This window comes from Vigna radiata, unplaced genomic scaffold (assembly GCF_000741045.1).
Source record: "Vigna radiata var. radiata cultivar VC1973A unplaced genomic scaffold, Vradiata_ver6 scaffold_155, whole genome shotgun sequence".
NCBI classification, from domain to species: domain Eukaryota; kingdom Viridiplantae; phylum Streptophyta; class Magnoliopsida; order Fabales; family Fabaceae; genus Vigna; species Vigna radiata.
This window is the reverse complement of record NW_014542915.1, coordinates 526,467-547,281: the sequence shown is the minus strand read 5'-3', so window position 1 is coordinate 547,281 and position 20,815 is coordinate 526,467. Positions and strand designations below refer to the sequence as shown.

The 20,815-nt window shown below is 36.4% G+C and overlaps 2 protein-coding genes and 1 pseudogene across 3 annotated transcripts in view; 2 read left to right on the top strand and 1 right to left on the bottom strand.

Annotated features, from left to right (window-relative positions):
* LOC106752504 overlaps positions 1–6,180 on the bottom strand; it is a 13,490-nt gene extending 7,310 nt beyond the window's left edge. For both annotated transcript variants that reach the window (XM_014634198.2, XM_014634199.2), the window contains exons 1-3: positions 6,053–6,180; positions 5,880–5,957; positions 5,668–5,763 (exon numbers count right to left, since the gene is read on the bottom strand). In XM_014634198.2, the coding sequence (XP_014489684.1) occupies positions 5,668–5,763; positions 5,880–5,957; positions 6,053–6,055 (177 nt within the window). In that variant the 5' untranslated portion in view covers positions 6,056–6,180. The remainder of the gene's footprint in view (positions 1–5,667; positions 5,764–5,879; positions 5,958–6,052) is intronic.
* A 3,806-nt stretch (positions 6,181–9,986) lies between these two features.
* LOC106752510 (zinc finger CCCH domain-containing protein 13-like) lies at positions 9,987–10,850 on the top strand. The gene has a single exon (XM_014634204.1). It carries the CDS (start codon positions 9,987–9,989, stop codon positions 10,848–10,850), a length of 864 nt encoding a protein of 287 aa, XP_014489690.1.
* Positions 10,851–16,448: 5,598 nt separating this feature from the next.
* LOC111240974 lies at positions 16,449–18,059 on the top strand (annotated as a pseudogene).
* The last annotated feature ends 2,756 nt before the right edge of the window (positions 18,060–20,815 follow it).

The window sequence follows — 20,815 nt, the reverse complement described above, 5'->3', positions numbered from 1 at the left end:
TTATATACACCCCTCCTAACTACCCAATCTAACTGCCTTGGCAGTTAGGCTGTGAACCGGTTTTCCTTCTACTATATACAAGTAATGGCCTAACAGTCTAAGTAGCCAATAAGTCGATAATCATTTATCCTAAGTATAAAGTAGGGCGAGTGACATTGTTTCCCTTACATACTTTAAAATTCATTTTAGTGCCTTCCGATGAATATACATCGATTCTTCCATGTACTGACCCGTTATTCCAACACTTAACATTAAATCTAGTATTGTATTGGTGAGGTACCTAAGACTTCTAATCAGACTTTGATATTTTCCCACATCAACTCATTCTCCTTCTCTCGTAGGGGAAACTAGGTTGCAACTTGTCATTTTAAACTTTCTCAAAACCTCCTCATCATACTTTTCCTAGGACACAAAGATGCCTTCCTCTTCCTGAACTACTTCCAAACCAAGGAAATACTTCATACAACCTAAGTCGGTCATCTCAAACTCTTTCTCTAATATTTCTTTAAACTCTTTTGTCAACTCGGCATTGCTCTCCATGAAGATTAGATCATTAACATATAGGCAACAAACATCACATCTCCTCCATTCTTCTTTATCATATGGACATTGCTCATACCCATTCTTCTTAAAGTAAGTATCCATTCTTTCATTCCAAACTCGCAAAGCAAGCTTCAAGCCATAAAGCATCTTCTTCAATCTCAACACTTTCTTTTCTTCTCCTCTTCGCATGTTTTCGAGTGGTTGTTCAACATATACTTCCTCCTCTAAAGACTCCATTCAAAAATGGTGATTTCACATCCATTTGCAAGATTGGCCATCTGTGTTGAGCTGCGAAGGAAATCAACAGCCGAATTGTTTCCATCCTCATTGGGAAAAAACCTCGTCATAGTCAATTCCTTTTTTCTACTTGTATCCCTTCACTACAAGTCACTCTTTATATCGCTCAACTTCTCCTTCCGCATTTCTCATCTTCTTATACAACCACTTTACACCGCATTGGCAAATCAATACAGTGGCGTTCAAATGTGTTTATCTTCTCATCAAGAGCTAGGGATGGCAAAAAAACCTGCAACAACATATACCCATGGATAAAATCCGCGACAGATAGTTGGTACCCACAAATATTGATTACCCGTGGGTTGCGGATAGCGAGTATTTTGATACCCGCTTATAAAGAGGTCGGGTACGGGTATTATACTATTCGTACCCACAGGTATCTACTACTTGGAAAAAATAATAAAAAATTAATTTATATTTTATTAAGTTAAATTTAATTAAAATTAAAATTAATTTATATTTTATCAGGTTAAATTTAATTACAATTAAATTTTAATTTATATTTAATATAATTTATATTATATTTAATATACCTTTTTTGTAATTTTATTCAAAATTTATTTTAAAAATTTATAAAAGTATATTTTTTTAAATATTTGCAAGTACCCGTAGGTATCCACAGGTTTTAAAATACCCGCAGGTATGTTTTAAACAGGTATCCGTGAGGGTATTAGGTAGCGGGTAGGCACTATCCATGATCAACCCGATTTATTGCCATCCCCCTATCCATAGCCTTCTACCACTTCTCGTCCTACACGTCCTCTTCATAACCTTGTACCTTTTCCCATTGAAAGACTCAAGGGTAATCAGTCAACATAGATATGTATGAATCAATCCGAGTTTTTCCTTTGCTCAATACTCGGTTGTCCTCAAAAACAAAGTCCCCGAATGCTTCCAAACACATACTCTTCACAAAACTTCTTTTCAAACTCCATACTTGGAAGTTCGTACACCATTCCTTTCTTAACCAACTCGATTAATCCACCAAAATGCAAGTGGCCAAACCAAAAATGCCACATCATGGCCTCACCCTTTACATCGAATTTCAAGCACCTCTCTTCGACTATCTTCAAATCCAACTTGTACATCATGTTCTTCTTCATTTCTACATGGATAATCAAACAATCGAATTTGTCCTTCGAGTATAGTACTCGGTCTTACATCAAAACCAACTATCCTTTCTCCATCAACAAGACCATGCTCAATACGTTACTCTAAAGATCAGTTACTTAGTACACGTCTCTGATTTCTTCAATTCGGCTATTCTTCTATAAGTATCAAAATGTACCTTGGCCTCTATTTGCTACCTTGGATGCATCTCCGAACAACATGTGTTCGACCTCGACTTTGCTGAGCTCCTTAAAAAGGTTCACATCCCCGCAAATGTGATTACTTACTCCTGTATCAAGGTACCAAACTGAGTTATCAAAACAACTCTAACTTGGCTTGGCTCGTACAAAGTTGCTTTGTCCTTCACTCATGATGCTCTCAATGTAAGGAGTTGGGCATTCGACAATATTTTAGTACTTGCTGGTACTTGGTGGCAAAGTTGTTAAACTCGAGAGTTTACGTAAACTCGTGAGAGCTTCGTAATCTCGGATCGTAAACTCGTAAGAGTTTACTTTATATAAAAATATTTTAAAATATTTATAAATAATATAACGGTTTAATATTTACAATATTATAAAAATGTTTTTATTTTTATAATATTTTATAATTATTAGTTTATCATATTATATATATATTTAAATACTTTTCTTTAATATTATTATTTTTTTGTCATAATTTTATTTGAATATATACATAAAAGAACAAGTTGACCCAAAAGTTCAAGTTGACCCAAAAGTTCAGCATGGGAGGTAAATGATTGACAGAAGAGGACTCGACTTTATTTTTATTATTACAGAAAAGCAAATAGTAAATTGAATTTCATTTCTTTAATAAAACCATAACCATTTAATTTCTTTAATAAAAGCACAAACAGTGTCATTTAGGGTTTTTTGGTAACGTTAAAAGAAAACTTCACTCCAGCAGAGTAGCGGTGGCCGCGAGTACACAACAACCACGAGCAAATGAAGCTTGAAGATGAGATTGACGACAGATCGATGGCGACAGCCACCAGATCAATGGCGAGATCGACGACGACAGCATGAACGACACGAACTAAGGCAAGATTGAACGACGGCACGACAGAGGCGAGATCGAACGATGAGATCGAACAAGGAGATGAACAGTGAGAACGAATGCAGTGAGTGATTTAGTTTAACGAAAGCTCTAAAATCCTAAAAAAAATTCTTCTCAAACTCGCAAAATCGAAACTCAACTCGTGATTTCAGGCGACTTTAACGAGCCCATCACCGATTCTACCGATCCCACCTCAAAAACGAGTTTGCTCACAAGTTAACTCGAAAGCACCGAGTGAACTCGTAAACTCGACCGAGTTAACGAGTTAACTCACGAGTTCGATAACCATGCTTGGTGGCCATTTTCAACCACTTCCTATACTTCTTGGGAATCAAGTGCAAACTCTAGTTGACAAAAGTTGACGCCTTTTGTTAACTTAGGCTAGGGCATGTTGTTTGCAAGGTTGGTCATCTCACTCAAACTCTAGCTCTCAAACACTTTAAAGCTCTTTGGCTCTCTCTCAAGCTGGTAGGATATTGCGGGTTTATGAAAGGAGAAGGAAGAATTAGTGAGTTAGTTAGTTGGGCACAGGGGGAGTCTGTTAGTTTTGTTAGTTAAAGGGGAAATGGAGCCTATATATAAGGCTTTGGGAATATTGTACAGTTTTTTAGTTTGTGAACATTCTTTGAATAGGCAAGAAATTTTATATCCTGGGGAGGAGGGAGATATCCCTTGGGAGGTTTTGTACAGTTGACACATTGATTCATATAGAAGAATATACATCATTCTTTCTTCTTTTTTGTGTTGTGTGTGAATGGGAATATTGTAAAGCGATAGTTATTGATTCAAGAACCTATCACAAACACTCAAGCTCTCTAGCTCTAATGCTAATTTGTTTACAACAAGTCTTTTTGGATAAACACTCTTTAGTATTACTACTTGTGGTATTTTACTTTTGGTAGTACATGAACTATTTATAGGTCTTTTGTCTTGGCCCTTCAACCACATGCATTAAATATAACTACTACCAAAACCACAATTAATTAACTCTACTAGAAGCAATCCTAACCTTTGCAATCTCTTAAAAAACTTCTTATTAAATGAAACTACTCACATTTAGGTTTGAGAGTAGATATTGTGATTCTTTTTTAAAAGTTGGAAAGTCAAATATTTTATCTTTAACAAACAAACAAATTGTTTATTAGATTTGTCTTTAAACCTAAATTAAAGGTGTTTTTCTTACAATGATGACTAATAAGAGCATAAAATTTCTTGAATTAAATTCTGTTTTTATTATTTTGAATTCCATCTCTCTTTTCTTTACAATTACAACTTTTATTTGCTTTGATTACTAGGTTACATTTGAAAATAGATTTTCAAGAGGTTGTATGAAATACCAAAAGATTTTTTTCCTAAGTATATTTAACTATCTTCTTCTATAGATGATTTTATGGATGTAAATTTTGATTGTCAATTACTCATAATGATATTCAATATATATACTCAATAGTCATGTATTACATTTTGGGAATCATTGTTGTCACAGTGTCAGTGTCTATGTTAGTCTCAGTATTTTATAGCAAACAAGAGTTAATAAACCGTGGTTTGTATTTCTTTCGATAATTCTCAAAAACTGAAAAACACTGCTCCATAATCCATATTTCTGGCATGGATTCACACACCCCCTCCCATACTTTATTTTAAAAAATTCTATACACAAAAACCTAAAGTATTGAAAAAACCTTGAGCTTTAAATGCAATGAATTGGTTATTCCAAATCATTTAGGAACGCATTAGTTGAACTAATGGATGTGTAATGTGTTTCTAATTACTCTAAAAACATCTCAAATCTCTGTCCCATGTCCCATAAATTTTAGTCATATCTTAGTATCCATGACTCACAATATTCAAAACGTTCTACATAGCGACATACTTCAGTCATTGCACCATGCAATACGGTCACATAAGAGGTAACCCCGCCCAGAGAATGACACATTGTGATGCCAACACTTCAAAATGAAAGCTCAACTTATCGACACAAAAGTGGTAGCTGACATCAGCGTTAAATAGCCACTATAACAGACGGCACACCTTCAACTGTTCGGTGACCTCAACTAAATGCCTACTATGCATTATAAGCTTTCCTCCATCCTCAGCTATCCACTATTGATAACACTAGCTGAAAGGATACTCACATTCCCCAATCCTTACAGGTTATAAAGCGTGGCATAAGGCGAATAAGGAATTCAAAACCCAGCATCACATTGATTATTTCCTGTTTTCAATAAACTAAAAGACAATAATCATCCTTGTTGTTCATGATGAAATCATATATTACTCCACCCTACCATTAAACAACAGAATCTTCCTTCCAAACCTCCAAATCGAACCATTCTGGCAAAATCTTGTCATTGTTACTCACACAAACAGTTTGTTATATTTCATAATGTCATACATATCACAATTTTTAATTGTCACTGACAAAAGTCTTGTTATTGTTCCTAGGACAAGAACTATTTCAAAGTCACATACATCATGGTTTCTAATGGTCTTTTACATGCAAATGTTAATCATCCACATCTTAACATGTTAGTATAGAATTTAAAACCTGTCTCCATGCTCTTTTACTACCAAATTACCAATCAACCTTATATCACCCGATTACATTTTGCTATAAACAATTAAGATTACGCACTCGCTTACCTTATTAACAGAAGAGGTTGGAGGTTTATATGGACATGCAGGAGGAACCCTGTCTGGTTTCCTATACTCCCAACCAAAAACTCGATAGATCTTTCCCTGAGAAGAGAATTGCATATCAACAACTACCCATACATCTCCTAAACTATAAATTTCATTAATCACTACCATTGCATGCAAAATAACAAAAGCATAATATGGGAAATTGCACTTACCATGATAAAATCGAAGAGAAGAGGAAGAATGTTAACTATCGGAACAAGAAAGAGGGGCAACAAACAAGCCAAGCAAACCTGCAGTATGGCAAATTCAATTTTGTTTAAAATTAGAAGAAAACACAAAACTGATAACAAAAAGCAGAGAACAATACAATCAAAGATAATATTACCATGTTGAGATGAAGGAGTCTAAGAGTAAAAATTGATTCAACACCACAATTCTCAATGGCAGCAAGGTTTGTTTCGATAAGCAAGACGAATTGGTCATTAACTAAGCACGTCCAAACTTATATATATATATGCAAGATTCGGCCCATTCATTATAGTCCATGGGCTGCAATAGGAATTCAAAGCCCATCTAATAATCAATAAATTTATTTCATAAACATTCTAATGTAAAGTGATTGGTTGGTATAAAACTCTGAATATTATATATTAATATACTTATACCTTTTATCTTATCCTAAAAGGTAAAGTATAGTCATCTATCTAATATTGTATCTCTCTTAGATTAAGAATTGAAAGGTAAGTTTAACATAATAGCATAAACAAATTTCTTCACTTCTTTCTTAATATATAATATATAATGTTTAAAAATAAATTTAAATTATATAATAATTAAAACATAAAATTTTTATTATTATTCAAATATATTTTGAAATAAAATATTTGCATCATAATATTTATAGAGAGTTGAGGAATCTTATACAAATAAATATCCTTTCAATTTTCAAGGAACTATAATTCATCAACAAATCATTCACTTTTGAAAAATAACCATTCAGTCCTTCCTACCTAAAAAAAAGATAATGTTCTTTCAAGGAACATATTTCTCTTGAAACACAAATCTATAAATTTTTATATATTTTTTTCCTTCTTTATCCCTATAATACTATCAAAATATTTGTTTTATATTTTTTAAAGGGACCAACTTTTTTATATTTTAAGATACATAAATCAACATAATAAAAGTCCGATCTTTACTCAATTATATTATTTTATTTTAAATTTAATTAAAATATTTTATGAAATTATATCATATTAAAAAGAAAAGTAGTAAAATATAAAATATAATAATTAAAAACAAATCAAAAACCGAAATATTTTTTTTTTAAAAGAGTTGTTTTCAAAACTAATTAAAAAAATAAATTATAAATACTGCAAGATATATTTTTGTCAATTAAAATATATTCTATGTGAAATTATGTTTCGGGGTAAATTTTGGGACCGAGACACTAACCTGAATTCTGCTACTTTCTAGATTGTCAACTTTCTTTGTTCTTTGCCACACGTCCCGTGAACTGTCCGTTAGATGTGATCGAGAGGAGGTGGGGTACCTGCAAAGACGCTTAAGTTAGGCGTCTGTAGTAGGATGTTCTTAGTTTTTAACAAAGCAATGCTCAGAGTGAGATGATCTGATAAAGGAATTGTTGTGTCGCAATGTTGAAAGTGAAAAGAGTAATGAATGTAAGCGTACCTTGTGTGGAATCCTTCGCTCTTTATTTATAGACCTTTAGTTGATAGAAGATTATCAAAATATAAGCCAAATAAAATATAAACACTCAAATGAGTAATGCAAGATTTCAAGAGTGTTAGGTATTATATTCTAATTTTGATTTTTGAATTATCACAAGAATATCTATAATGCATGCGTAGTCATTCTGTTAAGTTTGTAAATTTTAGAGGCAAAAAACACTTGTAAAATTGAATTAAATTTCCGACCTACCAAATTCGAACCAAAAATTTAAGGATTCCAAAACACTGTAAAATTAAATTAAATTTCCGACCTGCCAAATTCCAACCAACAATTTAAGAATTCCCCGATGGAGTTCCCAATACAGTACTCGGCTCTACCTTTTGGAAATAATTTTGTTTTCATCTGTCTTACTAATATTTTCACTGTATCTACTCGGAAAATATATAAATATATATATATATATATATATATATATATATATATATATATATAAAAGAAATTGACAGGAGGAATTAGTTATATTTTATCAGAATAATCCTTAAAAAAACATAAAGTTAGACTCTTAATCTTCATTGATAAGTCATCGTTCACACTCATGTTTTATATATTTATATCAAGTTTTACTCTCAAACTTTTTATATATTGAAACAAGTCAAAGGAATAGTAATTATGTGTTGTTAATATTATGTTGATTATACAATAAAAATTTTGAAAAATATTCTATTGAATATAGCTGGTATTTTTTTAATAAAAAAACTAATAATCTTTTTGGGATGAAAAAAGTTTTTTTTTTCTTATTATAATTATTATCATTATAAGGTTAAGATATGTCCCTAGTTTGGATAATAACTAAAACTAAAATCCTTCAAATTAACATAATTGGATCACTCACTAATTGATGTAAATATAAGGGTATTTTAACTTAGCGATAGCCCTTATAGTTAACTATAGACATATTATTAGATAATATGGGAATTTATGATTTTAAAGTAACGATAAAACCTGCCAATTTATTACTTTAACTATTCTTATTTTACACTAAATATTCTGGTTTTTTCCTGATAAAGCATACATTTATATGTATCTAATTTGTCAATTAATCCTATTTATTCTAAAGTATATTATTAAATCATGTAATTTCATATAAAATATGTAAGTGTTAATTCACTACAGCTTAATTAATATATATATATATATATATATATATATATATATATATATATATATATATATATATATATATATATATATATATATATACCGTCAATGTGTGGCATGTGCTTGAATACTAAATACATATAAAAAACATTCACAATATTTTAAGATATTATCACGTGATTTTCTTCCCTTTCTCTTGATAAGCATAGAATTTATAACTGACATTTGCTATTATAATTGGGCTGTTAGTGGACTGTCATTATAATTGGGTCATTAGTGGACCGCCTTGTTATTGGGCCCGTTAGGGTTTGGGTGAGATCTATTGAAAACATTAAATAATATCTGTAATATCTATGAGACATCGGGTAAGTTTGTTTATATCCGGTATGTTTGTTTATATTTTATTTTGTTGGATTTATCTTATATCAATTCCAGGTCTATAAATAAAAGAGCTAGGGTCATAAGCCAGATACGCTTCATTCACGCCTCTCATTCACATTACTTATATCATTGAGATTTCACTCTCTTCCACTGAGAATCCGTCTAAAGAACTGAGGTTCTTCCCTTATAACACGCCTAACTTGAGTGTCGGAGTGCCTTTGCAGGTACCTCCCCCCCCCCCTCGGCCATAATTTGGAGATTGCCGGACGGTTGGGATTGAAGGAGAACGGACGATCAAAGCGCATAAGGAACCACTGATTCAGTTCATCCGAATACTAGGAAGCAGCAGAGCCACGTCATCAAGGTTAGCGTCTCGATCCCTAAAATTTACACCGAAACATTTTGGCGCCCACTGTGGGGCCGAGCGGCAAACCCAAATGGTTACCCCGAGGAGCATGGACAACACCAACCAAATAGATATGATTCGGGAGTTACAAGCACAGCTGGAAGAGCAAGCTCGTACTATACGTCAACAACAAGAAATCCAGCAGACACAGGCAAAGCGGATGGAGGAGCAGGCCCAGATTATACGTTAGCAGCAAGAGGCACAACAAAAACAAAACGAAGAGATTGCCCGATTGAGAGCATGACGCACAACTCCTGAAATGTCCGAAACTCAGGGAAGTCAGAATAATGGACATGGTAGGCACACGCCTCCACGAAACGATCGATCACCCAACCCACTGCCATTTACTGAAGCCGTCAAACAAGCCCCAATGCCTGATAGACCTCCTCCACCGATAGAAAGGTTTGACGACACTTCTGACCCGGAACATCATTTCAGAAATTTCGTTGACTCTATGGCTTACTACTCCAAGAGTGACTTGGTCAAATGCAAAGATTTCTCCCAATCCTTAAAAGGAGAAGCCCTGAAGTGGTACTACACCCTTCGTCCTAACACGGTAGATAGTTTCCGCACGGTCATGACCTTATTCAGGAAACATTACGCTACCAACAGGAAAGACGGAGTGACCGCTGCAGAACTTGTAAACCTTAAACAAGAGAAAGATGAATCCCTCTGATCATTCATGCAGAGATACAACGAAGCTGTCAGGCGAGTGAAAGGCGTCAACGAGGAGTTCATCATCGGCAATCTGCCCAATTCCCTGAAACTGGAATATGTCTCAGAACATTTATATGCCAGACTGCCCAGTTCGATGGAGGAGCTCCAGGAGAGAATGACTGAGTTCATTCAAATTGAAGATCAGAGATATTCCAGAAGGAAACCCCAGACAGAAGACCCCACTAATGGGAGCAAAAAAGAAACTAGACAGGTTCGTGAGGGAGACCAAAGGCCTCCAAGACGAGATTTACTCCTATCCCTAGGCCCTCGGTATGATCACTATGCACGCCTAAATGCGCCATTGGCAAAGGTATTTAAAGAGGCTTTAAGCGCTGAACTCCTCAACGTACGAAAGCGGCCCACGCCCCGGACCGCCGACGCAACAAAGATCTGCCTATTCCATGACAACCAGGGACATACCACTGAGGACTGCACCACCCTTAGGGATGAACTCGAGAGGCTCATTCAAGCAGGATATCCTCGTCAATTCGTGAAAGAAGAACCAGAATCACATAAACAATCTCCCAGAAAAGAAAGAAGTCCCAAACGGATTCATGACACTAATGTCCGCCCAAGAGACCATTCCCGAAGTCACCAGAGGGAGAGAGATCGCTCCCGAAGTCGTCCTAGGGAACACGTGAGAGAAAGACCGATCAGGGGCCAAATCGACACCATCTCCGGAGGCTTCGTCGGAGGTGGAGTCTCTTCATCCGCCCAGAAAAGACACTTGAGAAGTCTTCGGAGCGTCAACAATGTAGGGCATAATTCTTTGTCCATGCTTGATATTACATTCACGGATGCAGACTTCCACGCTCCGGAGCCCGACTAGGATGATCCAACGGTAATCACTGCCCAAATAGCACTATACGATGTCAGCAAAGTTTTAATCGACCAGGGTAGCTCGGTCAATATACTGTATTGGAAGACATTCCTAAAAATGGATTTGTCAGAAGATATAATATGTCCATTCAACGAGCAAATCGTAGGTTTCGCAGGTGAAAGAGTTGACACCCGCGGGTATCTCGATCTGAGAACCCGACTAGGGACACAAGACAATGCAAAAGAACTAAGGGTTCGGTTCCTGTTGGTCGAAGCCAATACCTCTTACAACGCCCTCCTGGGGTGACCTTGTTTGAACGCTTTCGGAGCCATCGTATCAACACCTCACCTAACAATGAAGTTCCCGTCAGACAAAGGGACGATATGTACGGTAAAGGCAGATCAGAAAACAGCACGACAGTGTTATGTCGCCAGCCTAAAAGTTACACCCTATATTTCCCAAAGAAGATCAAAGGGACATGAAGTGATAGTGGTTGACCTGGACCCAAGAACTAATACGGACGAGCGAATCCAACCCCAGGGAGATATTAAATCATTCCAACTTGGGAAAAAGGAAGTGCAAACAATGTCTATCGGCGCAAATTTGGAGCCGGACGACAAACACCGATTGACTGCACTGATAAAGGCTAATGCCGATCTATTCGCATGGAGCGCCGTAGATATGCCCGAAATCCACCTGAATGTGATGACTCACAAAATTTCTGTATTCAAAGAAGCCAGGCTGGTGGCACAGAAAAAGAGAAGATTCGGTGAGGAGAAAAAAGAAGCTATCCAAAAGGAGGTCAACAAACTTGTTAAAGCCAAATTCATCTGGGAAATAACCTATACAACTTGGCTGGCAAATGTCATTATGGTCAAAAAATCTAATGGCCAATGGAGAATGTGCATTGATTTCACCGATCTCAATAAAGCTTGCCCGAGGATTGCTACCCCCTTCCTAGTATCGACCAGTTGGTGGACAAAGCCTCTGGCCATGTCTAACTAAGTTTTCTAGACGCATATTCGGGATATAATCAAATCCCAATGCATTCATCCGACCAGGAAAAAATGACCTTTATAACCGAATGGGCAAACTATTGTTATGAGGTGACGTCGTTCGGTCTCAAGAATGTCGGGGCTACCTATCAACGCCTTATGGATAAAATTTTTCACCATCAAATCGGAAAGTGCATGGAAGTGTATGTCAATGACATGGTGGTACGAAATCGGTCTCATGAACAACATATCAAGGACTTAGTTGAAGTTTTCCAACAGGTGAGACGCTATAACATGCATCTGAATCCCTCTAAATGTACCTTTGGAGTTCCGGGCGGAAAATTCTTGGGGTTTATGCTAACACAACGAGGAATCGAAGCCAATCCGGATAAATGCCGAGCGGTGCTGGAAATGAAGAGCCCCACCAAGCTTAAAGAAGTACAACGACTAGTCGGACGCCTCACGGCTTTGTCGCGATTCATCCCAAAGCTAGCAGAACACATCTGGCCCATCTTGAAAAATATGAAGAAAAACGTCCCACGCCACTAGGACGACTAATGTGAAAAAGCCTTCTTCGCCGTCAAGGCCATCCTCACCAGCCCCCCAGTCATGGCCCGTCCCATCGAGGGATTCGATTTACAGCTATATCTGGCTGCCTCAGATCATTCGGTAAGCGCAACTTTTATTCAAGAAATTCTAGAATTCAAACTAATATATTTTGTTAGCAAAACTTTACAAGGAGTAGAGGAACGATACTCAAAAATTGAAAAGATGGCTCTTGCCCTTATGACCACCGCAAGATGTCTCCGGCCGTACTTCCAAAGTCATCAAGTTGTGGTCCGCACCAACCACCCAGTCACAAAAATTCTCTGGAAACCTGATCTGGCAGGGAGAATGGTCGCATGGTCGGTGGAATTATCTGAATTCGGCCTACTTTTTGAACCGCAAGGCTCTATAAAGGGCCAGCATTTGGCTGACTTCGCAGCCGACTTACCGCAGACAGTAGACATGCCAATATGGTATCTGAATGTAGATGGCTCCTCAGATAAAAAAGGCAGAGGAGTCGTAATAGTATTAGAAGGGTCGAACGGTATAATCTTCGAGCAGACAATGTCTTTTAATTTTCAACTCAGCAACAACCAGGTGGAATATGAAGCCTTGATCACCGGAATGGTCCCAGCCTGATACACGAAGGGATGACATGGTGACACATCAAGGTCCTATCACTCGAGGAATGATCAAGAAAATACAACAAGAGTACTCGCCAAAAGGTTCAGTACTCTTTGCTATCTTTGGATGGAAAATTGGAGATCAAGAAGATGCTACAAAGCTGCCAAAACATGGAGAAGGATAAAAGAGACCTTTATGCACATGCAGGGGTGAGATTAGCTTGATAGGGGGTGCACCGGAAACTTTCTTATATTAGAAATAGAATAAACTGTGTACTCCATATAGTTTCTAGAAGCTAGCACATTTAGCACATGTTTTAGAAATTTAGAACGTGATCCATCTTGGATGAACACGTTTTCATCACCAGCCAAAGGATGAGGAGTCTATAAAACTCACCTTGGCTGCACCATGTATTCACTTTTGGTATATTGAGAGTATTGAAATGCTGAGCACATTGCTTCCAGTTCTTTTATCATCGAGAGTCATCTTTCCTTGTGCTTCCTCCACTTTATCCTCTAGCTTCCTTCCAACGGTGAGGGCTGTCTGAGCTAGATCCATTCATCCAAGCACTTCAACCATTCACCGAAACATCACAACATTCCTCTGCTGCACACTCCATTTCTTTTTGCCATCAACCGCTGCTGCTGTTACTCCTCTTGAAGGCTTACGGATCTGGAATATCTCCCAAGGATGGAGGTATCAAGTGGTATTCAGAGCAACGTTCAAGCTACTACCGTGAGCTAAGTGTCTTTTCATTCAGATCTATACTGTCATGTATTTCCTGCACTGTCTTGTTTTAGATGCTACTGTTTCATTGAGTTTTGGTTTGATTCTTCTATTTGAGTGAATGTTTGTGTTGTTCACTATTTCTTTAGAAGTTTATCCATCATTTTAATCGGTGTTTGTTTAGATTTTGAGTCAAATTCCAGTTTCCATTCCATTTTTTGTTTCTGTCCAGTCTTGTGCAAAATTTTTGCAGTTTTTACTCTATCAAGTGAATTTTATTCTGTTTAGCTTGGTTTTCTTCATTTCTCTATGGATCAATGCATATTCTAGCTAAATTTGGATCATACAAAGCAATGAGGCCTTGCCTAGCTTTGATCAAAGCAGCTTAGAGCATTGACCAAGAAGTTACGTTGCAAAAATCTGCATTGAAAATTAATTTCAGGTTTATATCGTTCATAATTTTTTCTATCTGGATTTGGAACCTCTGAACTTTGCTGCAATTTAGTTGAGGTTTATAATCATGGTTCAAATTGTTTAAACTCAGATTTAACACTATTTTGTGGAAATCAAATTGAGTTAAGTAAAAAATGAGTGTGCCATGATCTGAAATTTGTTACTGATCTGGTTTATAAAAAAAAATTTGTCCAAGCTTGCACCGTGCTTAACTCTTAATTGTATTAGGCAAATGTATTTCTGCTAGCTTAAACTTTCAAGCTAGATCTAGAGTTAGAATTTCCTTGACTTCATTATTTTTTAAGCCAGCTTAGTTTCCAGAATAGATTGGTTAAAATTGTTGCAGTTTCACAAATTTATGCATAATTGGCAACTTGAATGGTGAAATTGAATCTTTGCATTATTTTGTGCATTTAACACCTCTGTACAACTTTGTTTGATCATTTGAAATGTGCCTAAACTGATTTTATGGTCAATCTTTTATAAATGCACAAAATCATCATGTCACTTCCTCATTTTGCTTGAAATCATCAACTAGGACAGTCATATTCCTATTACAGCTATTTTATCTTGAATTGGTGGATTAAACATCTGTAATAAATGAATCCAAGTTGGTATTTACTATTCATATGGTCATTTGTTCGAATATGCTTGGTGCCACCACTTAGAACACCTTATTTGACCATCTTTTTGGGAAGTGTCATAGTGAAATTATGTTGTGTGCTGTCTTGTGCTTGCCTTACGGGTTAGACATCAACATTAGCCTCCTTAAAACTTGTTGGAACCTGAAAATATCAGATTACACTGCTGCATTATTTTTTTTAATCAAATTTCCAGTCAGCACAGCAGTGCATACAGTTTGCTTGTCCATTAAAATTGTGATTGATGTCTTGATTTAATTGTTGGGATTGGCAAAAGCTGGGATCATTTTTAACAGTCATTACTGTCATTGTTTCTTGCAAATTCAAATTAAAAAAAAAGCTCATAATCTCGCAATCCCATCTAGAAACTGGGAAACCAACAGTAGAAAAAGCAAAACTCTGTTTTTCTTTGAGGCATTTCATCGAGCAGTTTGCTAAAATTTGTGAAATCAATCAAAATTTGATTAGCTGCAACATGTTTCGTTTTTCTTGGTTTCTAAATCTATTCTAGAACATTTCTTAAGTTCAGTTTGCTGTGCCTCCGTGTTTGAATACCATTTTCTTGCTTTAAACTCATTGTTGGAATTCTTGCCTACCACCTGTTTGATAAAAGGTGTTGTAGTGCAGTTTTGTGTGAATCAATTCTGTGCAGCAGCAACACTTTTGTGCACTAATTTCTGGAATGAATTGTGGTTTGGCTGAAGTGCTATCACAGGGTTATTGATCTGGTTGAGTTCCTAAACCATTGGTAGCATCTTAGGGAGTGGATTGGTGGCGGAAATCACAAGGAAGTTTGTCTCTCGGTGCTGCAGAAATTCAAACCAGTAACTGCATAATTGTTGCAGTAGCTGCTGTCTTTGAGTGAAATAGACCTGATTCTGCATACAGGGATAACAGCTTCAATTGACAACAACTGTGAGACTTGTGCTGCACCAATTTTTCACGCAGTTTTCATTGAGAGAAGCCAAAGTTGCACTTGCCTTACTTTTCCTTTTTGATTGAATCACAAGTTGTAATAGTTCATTTGTTGTTTTTGATTTGTAAAGGGCCATTTCAAGCAAGTGAAGTGGAAGAGCTCATAAGTGTTCTTCCCTCATTTGCTAACTTGACTTAAAGTCTCATAACCTAAAAATTGGTAAACGATGAGTGTGTCTTAGATCCAAAGTCTAAGCCTCATCTAGGAGACCTCACCTTTACATTTCCATTTTTTTTAAGCTTTTCCATTTGTAATATGTTTTTACTTTTGCGTTTAGGGAATTCGCTTAGAGTCCGACATTAGAGTCCTAAATTCTTTGTTTACTTTGTTTTTGCTTTGCTTTTGAGTCTTCTTTTGTGATCTTAGAAGTAATCTTGGAGTAACAACCACTAAGTAAGTCGCCTAGAACACTTTTGGCAAGGAAAAGGCTTGGTACTTAAGCAACCCTAGTGGTTCACCTCCCTTACCTGGAATTTGTTCTTGGGTGAAATCTAAGTAAGTTGTAACACAAGAAAATTTTTAGAATCACAAAATGTCAAAACATCAATCTCCAAGAGTTAGTGATTTTGAGGAACAAGTTACTCTCAAAGATATTTCAAAACAACTTAGAGAGCTAACTCAATGGAGAATTGACATTGAAAGAAAAATGGATTATGCTCAACAAGATAGGGAAAGGCAAATCACCATAATTCAAGATGAGTTGAGTATCATGAGAGATGAGCAAGGGAGAATGAGGGGAAGTAGAAGTGGAGATTCTCACCATGAGGTAGAGAATTTTAGAATGGGAGATTATGATGGGGACTATTCTTCTTTTAGAAGACATAGGAGGGAAATTCAAGAACCTCCTCCCCCTAGAGAAGTCAATGTAAACTTGCCTCATTTTCATGGAAAAGATGATGTTGAGGCCTTTCTAGATTGGGAAATGAAGGTGGAACAACTCTTTGCATGCCACCAAGTAAGTGAAGAAAGAAAGGTTCCTCTAGCTACCCTTAGCTTTCAAGGGTATGCCATGTATTGGTGGACTGCCATAGTAGAAGAAAGAAGGCGTCACCAAAACCCTCCAATAAGATATTGGAATGACTTGATCACTGCCCTTAGAAGGAGACACATTCCTTCTTACTACCATAGGGAACTTATGGACAAGCTCCAAAGACTCCAACAAAATTCTATGTCTATAGAACAATATAGACAAAAGATGGAGTTGTATATGATAAGGGCAAGGATAGAAGAAACAGATGAACTCACAATGGCTAGATTTTTGAGTGGGCTCAATTATGAAATAAGAGATAAGGTTGAACTTTTACCTTATATAGATTTGGATAGTCTTGTCCAAATGTGTATTAAGGTAGAACAACAAAATTTGAGAAAATCATCTCACAAGAGAGCTCAAGTTCAACCTTTTGAAAGGAGAAGTTTTAAAGAAAAAGAGCCATTTAAACCTCTAGCCAAAATTGTTGAGAAACCCAAACAAGAGTCCTCTTCACACCATAGGACAAGTGAAATCAAATGTTTTAAGTGTCTAGGAAGGGTTCATGTAGCTGCTCAATGTCCTACTAAAAGAAACATCATTTTAAAAGGTAAGGACATTTATAGCAGTGAAAGTGACACCCCTACTAGTGAAAGTGAGGGCGAGACAGAAAAAGAAGAGGAAGTGTATGCTGATGATGGTCAACTTCTCATGGTGAGAAGGGTGCTTAGTAGTCAACCAAGTCTTGAACATCTATCACAAAGGGAGAACATCTTTCATACAAGATGAAAAATTCAAGAAAATCATTGTTCTCTCATTGTTGATAGTGGTTCTTGTTGCAATTGTTGTAGTACAAGATTGGTTGAGAAGTTGAAACTTGATGTGATACCCCATCCAAAACCTTANAAACTTCATTGGCTAAATGAAGATGGGGATATAACAGTCAAGAATCAAGTCAAGCTGGCTTTTTCCATAGGGAACTTCAAAGATGAAGTTTTTTGTGATGTAGTTCCCATGGAAGCTTGCCATGTGTTATTGGGGAGACCATGGCAATTTGATCATCATACTATACACCATGGTCTAACCAATACCATCACAGTGCATCAAAAGGATAAGAAGTTTGTGCTTCATCCTTTGACTCCTGCCCAGGTGGCTCAGGATCAAGCACAAATGAAGTCCACAAGGGATCAAGAAAAGGAACAAAAGAGAAAAAAAAAGGATCAAAACAAAAGAAAGAGGGTTGTGAGTCTAGTGTTCCTTCCAAGGTTACTCAACATGAAGTCCTTTTAAACAAAAAGGCTTTAATCAATACACTTCAAGTTGAGCAACCTTCATATCTCCTTCTTTGTCAAGGAACACTCACATGCACATCTAGCGATTCTAAGACTTCTACTCTATCTCTTCCAATACAAAAACTTTTGAAAGAATTGATGATCTATTTCCTAAAGAAATTCCAATTGGGCTTCCACCTATAAGAGGGATAGAACATCAAATTGATTTCATTCCAGGGGCAACTCTTCCTAATAGGCCTGCCTATAGGACTAATCCCCAAGAAACAAAAGAGATTGAGTCACAAGTTCAAGAGTTGCTAGATAAGGGCTTGGTTCAAAAGAGTTTAAGTCCATGTGCTGTACCTATATTGTTGGTACCAAAGAAGGATGGAAAATGGCGCATGTGTTGTGATTGTAGGGCTATCAACAACATTACAATAAAGTACAGACATCCCATCCCTAGACTTGATGATATGTTGGATGAATTACCTGAAGCTCAAATTTTCTCAAAAATAGATCTTAAAAGTGGATATCATCAAATTCGAATTAAAGAAGGAGATGAATGGAAAACTACTTTTAAGACTAAGTTTTGATTGTATGAGTGGCTAGTGATGCCTTTTGGTCTTACAAATGCTCCAAGTACATTCATGAGACTTATGAATCATGTTCTAAGGGATTGCATTGGGAAGTTTGTAGTTGTTTATTTTGATGACATTTTGGTCTATAGTCAAGATTTGCACAATCATGAAAAACAATTGAGAGTTGTTTTAACAATTCTTAGAACCAACAAATTGTTTGCAAATATTGACAAATGCACCTTTTGTGTTGATAGTGTCATTTTCCTAGGCTTTGTGGTCAATAAAAAAGGGGTTCATGTTGACCCTGAGAAAATAAAGGCTATTCAAGATTGGCCTCCTCCAAAGAATGTAGGAGTAGTTAGGAGTTTTCATGGTTTGGCAAGTTTTTATAGAAGATTTGTGCCTAACTTCTCTAGTCTAGCTTCACCTCTCAATGAATTGGTGAAAAAGGATGTTACATTTATTTGGGGAGACAAGCAACAAAAGGCTTTTGAGTTACTCAAAGAAAAGCTCACCCAAGCACCCATTCTAGCTCTTCCTAACTTTTCAAAAACTTTTGAGTTAGAATGTGATGCTTCAGGACATGGAATAGGTGCGGTATTATTACAAGAAGGACACCCCATTGCCTACTTTAGTGAAAAACTTCATGGGGCTTCTTGTAACTATCCCACCTATGACAAGGAACTTTATGCTCTTGTGCATGCTCTTCAAACTTGGGAACATTACCTTGTTTCCAAGGAGTTTATCATCCATAGTGATCATGAATCACTCAAATATTTGAAGAGTCAACACAAGTTTCAAAAGAGGCATGCTAAGTGGTTAGAATTCATTGAACAATTCTCTTATGTTATCAAATACAAGAAAGGAAAATCCAATGTGGTGGCGGATGCTTTATCAAGAAAAATTAATCTTTTAGCCACATTGGGAGCTCAAATTCTTGGGTTTGATAACATCACTGAGTTGTATTCACAAGATCCTGAATTTTCTCATATGTATGAGGAATGTCTCAACAAATCCCAAGGAGGTTTTTATGTGAGAGAGGGGTATCTTTTTAAAGAGGGAAAAATTTGTATTCCTCAAGGATCACATAGGAAACTCCTTGTCAAGGAGACACATGAGGGAGGATTAATGGGACATTTTGGGGTAGAAAAGACTCTTGGCATGTTAAAGGAAAAATTCTTTTGGCCTCACATGAGAAGGGATGTTCAAAGGCATTGTTTTAAGTGTATTACTTGTTTGGAATCAAAATCTAAATCAATGCCTCATGGACTTTACACTCCTTTGCATGTCGCGTCAACCCTTGGGAAGAAATTAGTATGGATTTTGTATTAGGACTTTCCAAGACTGCTAGGGGTTTTGACTCTATATTTGTGGTAGTGGACAGATTTAGCAAAATGGCTCATTTTATACCTTGCCACAAAATAGATGATGCAAGCAACATTGCAAAGCTATTCTTTAGAGATGTGGTGAAACTTCATGGTCTACCCAAAGTCATTATTTCGGATAGAGACACTAAATTTCTTAGTCACTTTTGGAGAACCTTATGGTCTCGATTAGGGACTAAGTTATCTTTTTCTACTACTTGCCATCCTCAAACAGATGGTCAAACTAAAGTAGTAAATAGATCTCTCTCCACATTATTAAGGGTAGTTCTAAAGGGAAATCTCAAATCTTGGGATGATTATCTTCCTCATGTAGAGTTTGCTTACAATAGAGTAGTTCATGGAACTACTAAAATTTCTCCTTTTGAAGTTGTCTATGGTTTCAACCCTTTGACACCTATGGATTTAATACCTCTTCCAACTTCTTTTGACTTTGTTCATCAAGAAGGGGTATCTAAATCTAAGTTTATCAAAGAATTACATCAAAGGGTTCGTGATCAAATTCAACAACAAAATGAGAAATATGCCAAAATGCATAATAAAGGAAAAAAAGAGTTGATCTTCAATGAAGGTGATCTAGTTTGGATACATCTTAGAAAGGAAAGGTTTCCTCAACTAAGAAAATCCAAACTCAATCCTCGAGGAGATGGACCTTTTAGAGTGATACGGCGGATAAATAACAATGCTTATCAGATAGATCTGCCACCATCCTATGGAGTTCATTCTACCTTTAATGTATCTGACCTTAAACCTTTTGCAGGTTATGATTTTGATGAAGATGATGTTCCTATGGATTTGAGGTCAAATCCTTCTCA